Genomic DNA, 13,087 nt, shown 5'->3' on the forward strand with positions numbered 1-13,087 from the left:
AGAACACTCTCGAGCATATTTAATTTACAAGTATTGAAGTAGTCAAATGGATTGATCTTTAGCACACTCTGGAGCAAAGCCAGGATGCATGTGGAATGCAGTATCTTGGAAATAGCTGAAAATTCTTGAGAAAAATAGGCATTTTGTCACGCTACTTTCTATTCTACCAGAGATGTGGTACCTTGATAGTGAAAGGCTCAAACCCTGAGCCTCAGCTGCCTGAGGAGGAGATGGAGAGGTTCATACCTGCAGCTCCAGCCAGCTGGGTGGCTGCGTCCTTGTCCCATTGGCAAACGTGCGCCTCAGCCTCTCTTCGCAATAGGGTGCATAACCCGGGGGACCTCCATTGATAAAGTTCCTTAAATACTGTTGGCAGCCGGGAACACATTGGTTAGCTCTAGAGGCCAAGCATTTGCAAAGGTTAAAAAGCCATGATTTATTGGAGAAAAGCCCCTTGGGACTGCCAATGGCAGTGACTGCTGGAAGCTGACAGTAGGACAGCCAGCATCTTTGCCTTGTTCTCACACTGTGCATTTCTGGCCTCAGTGCAGATAAGATACTAGCCTAGACAGACCTTTGATCGAAGTCAGTGCAGCAGCTTTTCCATCCCTGCTGTTGCTGCCACTGATTTCTACCTTTGTATTTTAAAGATCCATTATTAGTTGCAAGAAAGATATGAAAAGACTATGAAAAGATACGTAAAGACTATGAAAGATATGAAAAGATATGAAAAACTAATGTGTCTTGACCCATGCGAGTCCAGAGAAGAGCAACGAAGCTGGTGAAGGGGCTGGAGAACAGGCCTTATGAGGAACAGCTGAGAGAGCTGGGGTTGTTCAGCCTGGAGAAGAGGAGGCTGAGAGGAGACCTCATTGCCCTCTACAACTACCTAAAAGGAGGTTGTGGAGAGGAGGGTGCTGGCCTCTTCTCCCAAGTGACAGGGGACAGGACAAGAGGGAATGGCCTCAAGCTCTGCCAGGGGAGATTCAGGCTGAACATTAGGAGAAAATTTTTCATGGAAAGGGTCATTGGGCACTGGAACAGGCTGCCCAGGGAGATGGTTGAGTCACCTTCCCTGGAGGTGTTTAAGGGACGGGTGGACGAGGTGCTGAGGGGCATGGTTTAGTGATTGATAGGAATGGTTGGACTCGATGATCCAATGGGTCTTTTCCAATCTGGTGATTCTATGAGTCTATGAAAGGTGTCTAATGGGTTCTAAAGCATAACCTTCATATTTGGGAGCAGGAAAACATATTGAAAACTGCCTCTTTATCAGCTAAATCCTTCTCAAAATGTTTAGTTCTCACTGAGGCTTTGGAAGGTTGTAGAAGAACTTTCAGGCACAAGGGTTTCCTGAAATTCCTCATCTTTTATCCATAATATTGCTGTTATTAAGTTTTGAGCCTAGAGGTTTCAGAAGAGAAGTAACTAGGAGTCTGATACAACATTCATTGCATGGAAGAGTACAGGAAAGAAATACTAAGAGATATTTACCCATATATGTTTTTCCTTCTATTAAAATGGTGGATAATTACTGCTAAATAAGAAGCTAGGGCATCAAGTGAAAAAACCCATGAGGTTAACAGAATGTCATCTAGCTAACTGCCTAAGAGCCAACTGTGGGGCTACCGTACATTCAACGGTACCTATCGCATGGTTAAAGAAGTAGTCAGCAAACTCACAGCAAATCAGATTGACTGACTACTAACTCCTGAAAACATGGTACTAATAGATTAAAAGTCTGAGAGTAAGGTCTGGCACTGACACAGAGTTTGTCTCCCAACCCAGAACAGACTGGACTAGGTGGCCTGGGTTAATGTAGCTTCAAAATAGAAGTATTCACTGAACTTCAACTAACTTTGAATATTCCTCTGCTTTTCACAAAACAAAAAAGTGAGTCTGGATGGATAGACAGGTGGTTTTGGGGCAGAGTTAACACTTCATCACAAGAATGCTTTATCTTAAAACGTAACACTTTAAGCTGCAAGGTTTCCATAATGTCCCCATGGATAACTACAGTCACTTCAGAGGAGCTCTGAGACATTACCCAAGTCACTAACTGTTTGTTGATTGCGAGACTGGGGCCACAGTATGGGCTGCAGCAAGTGTTATTTGCACTCACGCTCAAGAAGCTTCATTCACCATAGTCTGCTCACCATCTCCAACACCCCGAGGTGCAAAAGGGTGATGAATAAGGGCAGAATTAGTATGAAGTCTCTCCAAAACTGTCAGGAATATTGCTATGTATTTCAATATAGACCATAACTTTGGGCAGAGGTACATGTGAAATAATGGCACAGGTTGCCCAGAGAGGTGGTAGATGCCCCATCCCCGGAAATATTCAAGGTCAGGTTGGACGCAGCTCTGAGCAACCTGATCTGGTTGAAGATTTCCCTGCTCACTGCAGTGGGAGTTGGACTAGGTGAACTTTAGAGGTCCCTTCCAACACAAATTATTCCATGATTTTATGTCTGAGTCTCCAGAGCTACCCATAAATTATTTCTGAGAAGTGCTTCACTCACCTAAAATAATCTTCTGCTATTAAAGATTTAAATCCACACGATCTCCTGTGGTATACTTTCTCAGATCTTATTTCCAGATGTAATTTAATTTTTTGCCACTTCGATAGTGATTTATCTGCTTTATTAGATTACATACTGGGATGAAGGAAGAATTTCTATTCTTGGCTTCAGCTCTTTCAGTGCTGAGGACCAAGTGCATGATTTGATATCTGTATGAATTAATGGAACCTCTTTATCTCCAGCAGGCTTGGGAGCAGGTCCAGGCTCCAACATTCAAAGATCTGAGAGGGACAAAGGAGGTCTTGTCATGTCATAGCAAAGACATATTATTGAGCCCTTTGCCTTGTGCCAGATAAACTCTTAGGCATGGAACTAACACGAGCAGCCTAGTGGTGCTAGTCAGACTCTAGGTACGTAACTTATTTGGAAGGCAGGATTTTCAAATCTAGGCAATGACAAATGGACTTTGCCCAGGAAAAAAAATTCTTAAGAACACATTGACTTTCAAGAGCATCAGCCACTTAGCAACTCCCACTGATTTCAGTTATGCTGTTCCACAGTGCTTCTGAAGTTTTATTATGTATCATCTCTCATGGGGCTACGTACAGTTGGATGTTTTCAGTATGACACATTGAAGGGCAAGTTGTAGCATGTAGACAGCAACTATGCAAACACACTTCCAGGTAAATTAAAACTCTCCCTTTCTATGTAGAATTTTTTACATTAACTTACATTTATTATTGGCTGCGTAGTACTATTCCTTCTCAAATTTGTTAAGACTACATGCCTGAGGTCACATCTGTCAAAGCCAACAGATGTTTAAATGAATGAACGCACAGACCTTTGCATGTGAGAAATATAGGAGAACTGTGGGTTGCTCTGGGTGTCCAAATTCCCCTTACAGCCTCCCAAAATCAAGTTTCCTTCCAGAAGTCACTTAATTGCATCTTCACCCTTGCAGGAGGCATCATCTGAATTGGTTGTCTACATTCCCTTTAGAGTCACAGGAAAGAGAGATACTTCTTAGGACTGACCCATCTGATTCACTTTCAACACTGAGCTTGGGATCATGTACACTTTTCTTACTGATTAAGAACCTGATATCACTGTCAGAAATAGAGACCAGGATTCCTTCTCCTGTGAAACACAAGAGAAAAGCTGGTCCCATGGTGGGAAAAGAAAACATATTGGCAGAGAATTCTAGACAAATATAATCTACAACTTACCTTCACAAACTTCTCAGAAGGAGCAAAACATCCCACGCAGAGGGACATCAGGATCCATCCCCTTGCGTGGCTGCTTTTGGATGGGTTCTGGGTGAGCTGCTTGCAGATCTGACAGTAGATTTCATCCCTGCAATAGGAATTAAAAATAAACATTAGAGCTAATGAGGTTGTTTTTTTCAACATGAACAGAAACAGAGCCAGACTCTGTCTGTATGTGGCTGAAAGTTAAAAGTTCATTTTAGAATTACAAGGATATTAATTTAACTGCTGCTGAGTCTCTCCCTTAGCTGACTGACACTGCTTAGAGGGAAATAAAGGGGAGTCTCATAGCTCAGGGAGCTCAACGCTACCTCTAGATGATGGAGTCTACCCTGATTTCTTAAAATTGTTCCCAGTGATACCAAGAGAGTCTCCTAAACTAATTTTCATAGAGGGCAACCAGCTGAGAGGGAGTCTTCATTTGCCGGCTGTCCCTCTTGAGACAACTGAACTTGTTTTCTAGAAGCTCCAGCAGTGGCCAGTGTTTCTTCAGCTCTTACATACAAACAGGTATGTACATTGATGGGTATCTCAATTTGGGAACTAATGTCCACTTTTGTCTCTAACGTGCAAAATGAGGGATAACAGTACTTCCTCATCTACGTGGCAGGCAGCAAAAACATTAGCCAACATGTTACACTTACAAACCCCACAGGAAAGCCCATGGGACACTAGAAGTCTGCTTTCAGAAGAGAGTTTTGCAGAAAAGTAAGGCCAAAGGGTTCATTGTGAACTGGGAGGATAAAATGACAATTAGAGAAGCCCACCCTGTTACTGGAGTAAACAGACAGGTGTGAGTGAAAAGAGTGTGAGACTACATAAACAAGGACTGTATTATAATGCAAAAACATAAACTGGCTAAACCAAAGATGTACAGTTGGCCTTGATTTGGCACTGTCTAGTTTTTGCATGCTTAATATCGCAACTGAAATGACTTTGAGTTGTTCATTAGTTTACCATTAAAAATACTTACACAAACAAAAAGGATCTAAATGGTCAAATAGGAAACAAAGGGTAGTGAACAGCAAGAGTAAGCATTAAAAAAACAATCCAGTACCCACTGGCACTTTCAGAAGTATTGCAGTCCCTCTGCCTGGTATTTCCATCAGGCCTTAAGTGAACAGTAAGGAATATGATCCAGCCCAGCCCATATTATACAACGCAAACAGAAAAATGATGTAACGAGAACTCTGTAAAGCTGCACACAGTAGAAAAATCATCTAGACAGAAACAGCTCAAGGAAGAAGGAATGAAAAGAATGGCATGTTTATGCCTTTGTCTTGATTTCTAACCTTAAGGCTGGCCTGAGGATGCCATTACCAATAATGAAATGGAGCTTCTCCAGGTTGGAGGTGGGTCGGTCTTCGAGCATGCTATTACCCTGGAGCGTGGACTCACCATCGTGAAGTCTCTTTGTCACCTGCCAACCAGACACATTGCTCTCTTTCACTACAGCCAGTTACTATGTCCCCCCACCTCCGTCCCAAATGTGTGGTGCTCCCCCAGGAGGCCTCCTCCGGCAGCCAGGAGGGCTCTCAGAAGTTCTTCAATCTAGCACTTTATCAGTGATGGAAAGGTGTGACTTTTTTGGCTTTAATCACATATGGGTGAAGCTGAAAATGGTCCTATCTAGTCACACTCCCACCTGCTTCAACTGTGCCCAGTGTTTCTACAATGGCACCCTTGCATCGCAGCTCTGATCTTGTTCTGCAGTCAGGAAAGGTCAATCAAGGATCTTTGGAATAACCCCAGCTTATTGACAAGGAAGGCATGTCCCTTTAACTCAGTTATATAAAAAATATTAAACCACTGACAGAATGGACCCACGCCTCATGCTAATGAAGCAGCCAAAAGCGCATAAGCATGGTACTGTTTGTAAAAACAGGGATGGCATTCATCTGCCAACCAGCTCTCCGTCTCAACTCGCTAATCCAGTCTCCATTTAGAGCCACTGAAGAGAGATGGACATTCCTAGAGTGCGTTCAGACTCTCTTTAGGGTAAACTAGATTGGGTCCTATTTCTCCCCATTGACCCCAAAGGGAAGGTGGGTGACTATTTCAGAGAGCAATCTTCATGGTCTCAAGCAGCTACAGCCAGGTGAGATAGCGCCTGCTCTGGAAGTGGATATGGCAGCGTGCAAAAGAAGACTGAATCCATGTCCTTGCATTGTTTTCACCCTCCCGCAAACATTTATCTCTCCTCACTCTTTTGAGATGGGATCTTTAAAAACTGCTCCCATGGGGCGTTACATCCCTGGCACTGGAGAGGAGCACAGGATGGGTAATCACATTTAGAGACACCAACTCTGCTACCTCTGCCACACTGGAGGGCAGGAAACTAAAAGCAGGGATAACACTCAGACCATCACACAGTGGTGGGAGATATCAGCAGCTGGATGGAGGGCTGTGAAAGAGGGAAGGGAAGGTGCTGGATGGATGGAGAACAGTAGCCGAGGGGAGGCCGGTGCGAGGTGCAGAATGACTCAAGGAGACACGGGAAGCCAACCTTTCCCCTTAAACACTCCTTAAATCTTTCAGGCAGAGAGACAGGTAGCGCCAAACCCAGAGGAGGGCTGGTTCTATGTTGTCTAGGGAAAAGCAGAAGAGAGTCAGAGAGGGCTGCAGACAATCCAACGGCACTTGTGCTGCCAGGCGGCCAAGCGTCTTCTCTCACCTCCTCCGTCAGTTTGGATTTCTTCTTGAGAGTTAAGGAGACCAGTTTGTGCCGCACACTGTTCTTCTTGTGCCCATCAATATGAGTACTCTGCAAAGCAAGAGGCATAGATGCAATGCGGTGAGAAACAGAGAAAGGGTGTCAAGTACACACTCTCTCTGCCTCCTCTGGGCTTCTGCAAAAGACTGCTAATCCTGGGCAGAGAGTGAGATATTTAAGAGGCTGGTAGGAACCACAAGTCTGGATCCATATTCCCATGCCCCCCAAAACCATGGCTGACTCATATTCAGCCTCAGGACGCCCAGTTCTGCTGTAAGCCTATGTCGCAAATGAGATGAACAATACCACTCTCTGACATGAGCCATTTGCACAGCAGGTTTGTGAGATGGAAGTCATCTAGACAGAGATTCACGGGCAGGCAGATACCCACTATGTTTCATCACTGTTAACCAGCTCTGCGGTCTACCAGATTTCCCAGAAGAATGAATTTGATGTGGGACAGATCCAGGCATTGATCACTCATCATCAAGTTACTGTTGGCTTTCTACTTTTATCCCAGATTTATACCAGCTGTGGGATTAAAATGGCATGGATAATCACTTCACTTTTTGACTCAGTTAACCCCTTCCCATCAAACAACTTCAAAAAGTCTGATGTTACACCAGATCAGCACTTTTGAGTCTTGCAGCTGTGATGGTTTATATTGACTATAAAGCGAAGTTGGTACTGTAAACCTGGATTTGTATATCATCATGCCCCAGGGCAGCTCAGACATCTCTCTGCACTGTTGTGCACACTGCAGAGCAGATGTAACAATAGAGAAAAATGGCAGCTTAAATTTTCCTTCTGTTCTGAACCACCTAATGTCTCAATTGGCCAAAATACGCCCTTTTGTAATAAACAAGCAAAAAATGATATAAGGAATGAATGGTGATTCTTGGTGTATACTTTTACAGAATTACAATCCAGATGAGGCTATTCTCTTTCTCGGGTAATTCACTGAAAGTGCGATGATATCACTGTCTCTAAAACCTCAGAGATTTGTCAATTTACAAGTGCCCCACGGGCTTGTTTAGATGACACTGTAGAAGGCTTCTTGCAAATGCAACGGTGCCATCTAGACAATTCCACTATCAGGTAATATCTTGTTCTATTGAATAAAATTATTGCCAAAGATGACTGCATACCAGTGCTATGGACAGTGATTTATCCAAAACAATGTCTTATCTGGGTGAGGTCTTAAGACAAAGTCTTCCAGTGACATCCTGGAATGCACTAATGATAGGGATTCTTTTTTTAATTTTTCTTATTTCCATAGCTTAATCAGGTAACTGTTACTTCCTGCTCCTAGATTAAGGACACATTTTTAATTTAGTCTCTTCTGACTCAGGGCAGACCAAGAAGAAATCCCCATACGACAGACCGATGACACAGGACATCATGGTTCCCCCCGCCTCATCTATTCCTGTCCTACAAGGAGGAGGAGAGAGATCTAAGCACCACGAGAGACACCAGCGTGCTTCCCTTATTGTATTGCTATGGGACATTCAGCTGTCCCAGTGAAGAAGGAGGGATGGGATTAATATGTGACGCACAGGCAATTCTCCCTTTGTAGCATAATAGCAAATAAAAGCAACAAACTGACTGCCTGCAGCAAACCCCACAAGTTGTTTCCAACACTTTTCAATATCTAACACCTAATAACAGCATCTCTTTTACAGCCGCAGCAGTTACCTCTCCTTCTCCCTGCAGAGCCTGCAATTCTTTTTTATACGTCTTCTTCCCAAGGGTCTCATAGATTTTTGTCATGACTGGTATCTTCTCGCCACCATCACTCATGGCTGTGTGATATTTTGGCTCAGGGAGGTCTCCCATGAAACGGAGGATAGTGATCCATACAGCAAGTGCTGCCTATTTGAAAGGAAAGTAAAGTCTATTAGCTTGCACCAGGGCAGCGGAGGGTGTGGTCAAGCTATGCTGAATCCATCAGGATTACTACTGTGTTCTCTCTGTATATCTGCAGAAGGTAAAACGCTTTCATGCATCACATTAACAGTTTTGCCTGCAGCATACATCCCATCTGAGCAAGCTGGGCAGGCTGGTGGCTGGAACCACAAGTGTTCATGCCATCATGAGTGTGTTTGAGCACCCTACAAGAAATTTGCTTCTCGGCTAGGAGATGCCAGCCTTATAGAGAGGCAGTGACTGGCAGCTCCTAACCTACTGTGGAGGGGAAGGAGGACTACAGTGAAGGCAAATTCATGGCCAATGTAAGGTTCGTTATAGCCATAGAAGTTCAATACGGTTCAATTCTTGTACTGCTGGCTATAGGACAAACATTTCTTCTTCTCTAGCTCTGCACTGGTGCATATGAGAAGGCAAAAAGCAACTTTTCCAGTTGACAAGCAGTACGTGCTCAACATTTTCATTGTCCATGCCCTGAGCTCAGAGCACTGCATTAATTGTCTTAACACAAATATTGAAGTATAAAGATGGACTCTCCACTACATCTCTCTAACATTCACTGCCTTATTAGCATTCAAAGCATGCTGGTGGGACAGAGTCTACTGACAAATGTGCAGCAGATGACAGCTGTGTTCTTCACTGATCCATGAGCACACCAGTGTACCCCAAAGGGAAGTTTCTGGTGTCCTTTGGCTGAAGGATTCCCCAGGCTTGCTCCAACCCAACCCTGCTCTGCTTGAAGGGTTTCATCTCCTGCCTTACCAACTGGTCTCCTTCATCTTCATGGTACAAGAGAGGCTGCTTGAGAGGCCGACGGATGTAGGTGTGTGTTGTTGTGCCCTGGAAATATGTGGCAGCAAACTTGGCAAATTTGTACTCTGAGAGGTCTTCTTCCTCTTCCTCAGGGAGAGGCAATGCTGCATCAAGGTCCTCTTCTTCCAGCTCCTTCTGAACTCGCTCAAGATCCTGGTGAGAAAGGACATGTCAAGCATTCAGCATGGCTTTGGATACTAACTACACTTTCCCTCTGGGCCTGACTTTTCTGTCCATCTGAAAAGGCAGCTGGAGGGAATACCTTGAAATATAACTCTGGAGCCCATGCAAAGCCTAAATCACGAAGGACATCCCTGTGCCCAGGAATGTCCCCAGAGTAACAGCAGAAGCATCAAACATGACCCCATTTCTAGCATGGGGAAAGGATGTCCAAAAGCTAAAAGCCACAAGCCATGATGATCCACAAGGCAGAGGATCTCAAAGGCCACAAGTCCTCAACGAGCTTACAGTGGTATTGCTCCCTTCCATGTGGTAGACCCAGAGACAGACTGCAGACTGCCTAACTGTCCCCAACCACAGCACGGAAACTCTATGTGTCCACGCAAAAGAGTCTAGACTTAAAGGAAGCCTTCAGAGACTCCATTTTGGATTGCCGCATTGTCCCCGATCAATTAATGTCTTGCTAAAGCTTTTCATGTGATAGCCAGGCTCACATGTTTCTCCAGTACCTCAAAGCCATTGGGTGCCTGTCCTTCCTGGCCAGGCAGGGAGGATGTTGTCCCCAGGAATCCAAACATTTTGTCCACCATTTCTGAGTCATTCACTGGCTCGTTGCGAGCTTTCTCCATTTTTTCTAAGAGTTCTTTCTTCCGACGTGCTTCCTCCTTCTCCTTTACTTCTCTCTCTGCATCTTCCCGTGCTAGCTGAGCCAGGCGTACCTAGAAGAGGACAAATACAATGATTGAACTGCTCCCTCCAGAGACCTGGCACTAAGTTCTGCAGGACCTTGCTTTTCAAAGGCAGACTGCCCAATCCTTGGGACACTATCCCCGGAACGTGACTTGGAGCACATCAGCAACACACCTGCATCTCAATTTTCCAACTGCAGAAGGGCAAAGCAATAGCATTTCCTCCTTCCTTGGTGTCACTTTAAAGGGTCTGGTCAATAAACAGAGACTCTCGTTGACTTCATATTTTTCTTTCATACAGGAACCCTGTATGTGTGTGCATACACAGTGTCCCAGTTCACCCTTCAGCCTTTATACAATAGCAAAAGCAAGTGAATAATAACTGTAACCCCTGGAATTCCTGCGCAGCAGATCAGAAATTCTGGAGCAGCTTCAAACTAGTTACAGCACAGAGTACTTTAGTGAAACAAATACAAACTGCTCAAGCAGGGCAGAAATCCCTTTGATATTTTTGGCATTCCCTCTCAAAGGATCAAAACCAGTCTCTGGAAAACAGAGACAGAACCCCAGAAACACATCAGTCCCTGCATACTTGATGCTTCTTTTCTGCTTCCTCTTTGGCTTTCTTGGCACTCATCTCTTTTCGGAGTCGTTCCTCTTCCGCCAGCCGAAGTTTCTCTGCTTCCAAGCGCCGGTGGTACTGGGGGAGTAAACACAAGATCCCTTCTGAAAAGGCATTTGTTTATTTTTTTAATTCTTTTTTGCTCATTAAAAAACAAACTTGTGAGCATGCACATGATGCAGAAGCATGTTTATTTCCTATCTCCCCACCTCCATTTCCTACAACCAACCTTTCCTTCATGGTACTTACTTCCCCTCTCAGGCGCTTATACAGCCTTCGGGCAATCATGCCCCGGGCGTAAGCCTGGACCGTGAGGACAGCCCAGAGGCGGTGGCGGAAAGCCCTGCGGACCAGGTAGCCCCGGCATCGTGCCTGAAACTCAATGATCCGCCGGCGAGCCATGTGGTACTGCTTGTGGAGCTTGCGGGATCGGTAGAGGGCCTGCAGTCTCAGGAAGCCGATCCGCATCTGCAAGAGGGAGCAGGATGAAACCACCACACCACTGCCCAGGGGCTTGCCCACCCTAAGCAGATTTCCACTGCTAATCTCCTTCTCTCATGACTATAACGAGCTCCTGAAATCGGTCTCCACCAGGACAAGCCTTTGGGAAGGAGGTTCTCCAAGACCGTGTAGAAATTAAGCCCTTTGGCAGCTGAACTGATTCAAAGCCAAGGAAGGACAAAGGCAGTTTCTCTCCCAATGAGTCCTACAGAGTTTTTGCCCTTGAGAGGCATTAGGAGGTCTGGTTGCTCACCTCAAGCTAGCCACAAGCTATGAGAGGTGCTCCCACAGAGGTCCAGTACCTGCAGACCTCCTGCCTGACAACCAAAATGCTGTTCCATGGCAGGAGGCAGCATCCCGACTAGCCTGCAAGTGGCTATTCCCATCAAATTTCAGGCTTGGAGGATGATATTGGGACACTTTAACCCCAGCACACTTTCCAAATGACCCACTGTTAGGTCAGAGCTAGCTGGGACAGGAAGAAAGGAGAGCCATGCGTTGAGGAGAAACCTAGATATGGTAACACTTGGAGATGAAGTCTGTTTTCCAGGAGAAGCTGCTCTCAAGAGAAGACTTTTATAACCCCCAAGTGATCAGGTAGTGCAATGGACATCTAACTCACAAGGGAAAAGGAGAGCTAGAAGGTGGTCTGGTGACTTTCTTCAATGAGAAAAAAGCCAAGCCAATCCCCTCCTACACTCAGTGATGCATATTGAGCCAGGAAATTCTTACATCTCAGCTGAAAGAGTTAGGAAGGCAGAGGTGTGAGGAAGCACCCCTGTACTTACAGCACCGTAGTTCTTCCTGCAGTTATGTCCACGCCAGTATCTCTGAATCATCAGGACTGAATTTCTCACTTTCAGGAAATTGGACCTGCAAAGGCATTTCAATCACTTGCCTCTGCAGTTTGGCTGCAAATTATCATCTCCCAGGTCTCATTCTTTGGAAATTTGAAATTGAGGAGCCACGTGGATTAAACACTGCATTTTTTTTTCCTGAAAATGCCTCCTCCCTAAGTTCTCCTAGCTTTTATAAACATGTCTGTAGGGGTTCTTTCTGATAAGTCTCCACAAGATGATCCTGCCAAGCTATGGGAATGGGTAGAGCAGGAGATGCTGGGAATGGTCCCCTCTTTCCTCCCCTTGCACTCTCCTTGCCTTCTTTCCTTGCTTCTAGCCTAGTCATCTGAGAACAGATTCAGTCTTACCCAAATGATCAAGAGCAAACTTCAGAAACACAACCCTGCTACCCCCATCTGCTTCTCCCATCCTTCTTATCCTGGCCTGATCACGCATATAGACACCTTAGGGACAACTGGGAGGACTTGGGGATCTTGCTAGGATTACTGTGATAAGGATTACAGAGTTACTTGCATGTGCCCTTTCTGCAAAGCCTAAGGCACAACCTGAGTCGCTGCCATGGCTCAGTCAAAGAGCATGAAGCCCCAGGAACTGTCCCTCCTCCATGGCTGAAGTTTGACCTCAGCTGTGGCTTCCCCTTGTCCTCTACAACTGTGCCACGAAGTGCCCCATGGACTGCCTTCCTCCCAAGTCTGTGGCAACTGGGTTACAAAAGAGTCCTGTACCCCTTGGGCTTTGAGGAGAGTAATGTCAGTTACAGTGAACAACCTAATGGCCCCACCACAGTCTTGTGGGCATCCCCACAAGATGCTTGGCACTGCCTTGAGCAGGCTGTGTCCCACTGCTCTGTTGCCATAATTAACATTAGCTCCCCTGAAGACAGCAGTGTCAGATGGTCCTATTCCGTCAATGTTTGAGGCAGATAATACAGTTTTCTTCTTTTTTCCTCTACTGTTTTACTCCAATACTTGCTGCATTTGAGTGCCAACACATCAG

At 45.2% G+C, this 13,087-nt stretch overlaps 1 protein-coding gene across 3 annotated transcripts in view; it reads right to left on the reverse strand.

Moving 5' to 3' along the window:
- Window positions 1-13,087, reverse strand: part of MYO7A (myosin VIIA) — a 102,362-nt gene that overhangs the window by 18,075 nt on the left and 71,200 nt on the right. For 2 of the 3 annotated variants that reach the window (XM_069883277.1, XM_069883276.1), the window contains 10 exons: window positions 12,020-12,104; window positions 10,980-11,198; window positions 10,701-10,808; window positions 9,929-10,138; window positions 9,189-9,392; window positions 8,196-8,372; window positions 6,462-6,551; window positions 5,080-5,207; window positions 3,749-3,875; window positions 247-366 (listed from right to left, as the gene is read on the reverse strand). In XM_069883277.1, the coding sequence (XP_069739378.1) occupies window positions 247-366; window positions 3,749-3,875; window positions 5,080-5,207; window positions 6,462-6,551; window positions 8,196-8,372; window positions 9,189-9,392; window positions 9,929-10,138; window positions 10,701-10,808; window positions 10,980-11,198; window positions 12,020-12,104 (1,468 nt within the window). Of the gene's footprint in view, window positions 1-246; window positions 367-3,748; window positions 3,876-5,079; window positions 5,208-6,293; window positions 6,552-8,195; window positions 8,373-9,188; window positions 9,393-9,928; window positions 10,139-10,700; window positions 10,809-10,979; window positions 11,199-12,019; window positions 12,105-13,087 lie in introns of all 3 variants that reach the window. The other variant, XM_069883275.1, reaches the window with a different exon arrangement.

Source organism: Phaenicophaeus curvirostris, chromosome 1 (assembly GCF_032191515.1).
Source record: "Phaenicophaeus curvirostris isolate KB17595 chromosome 1, BPBGC_Pcur_1.0, whole genome shotgun sequence".
NCBI lineage: Eukaryota > Metazoa > Chordata > Aves > Cuculiformes > Cuculidae > Phaenicophaeus > Phaenicophaeus curvirostris.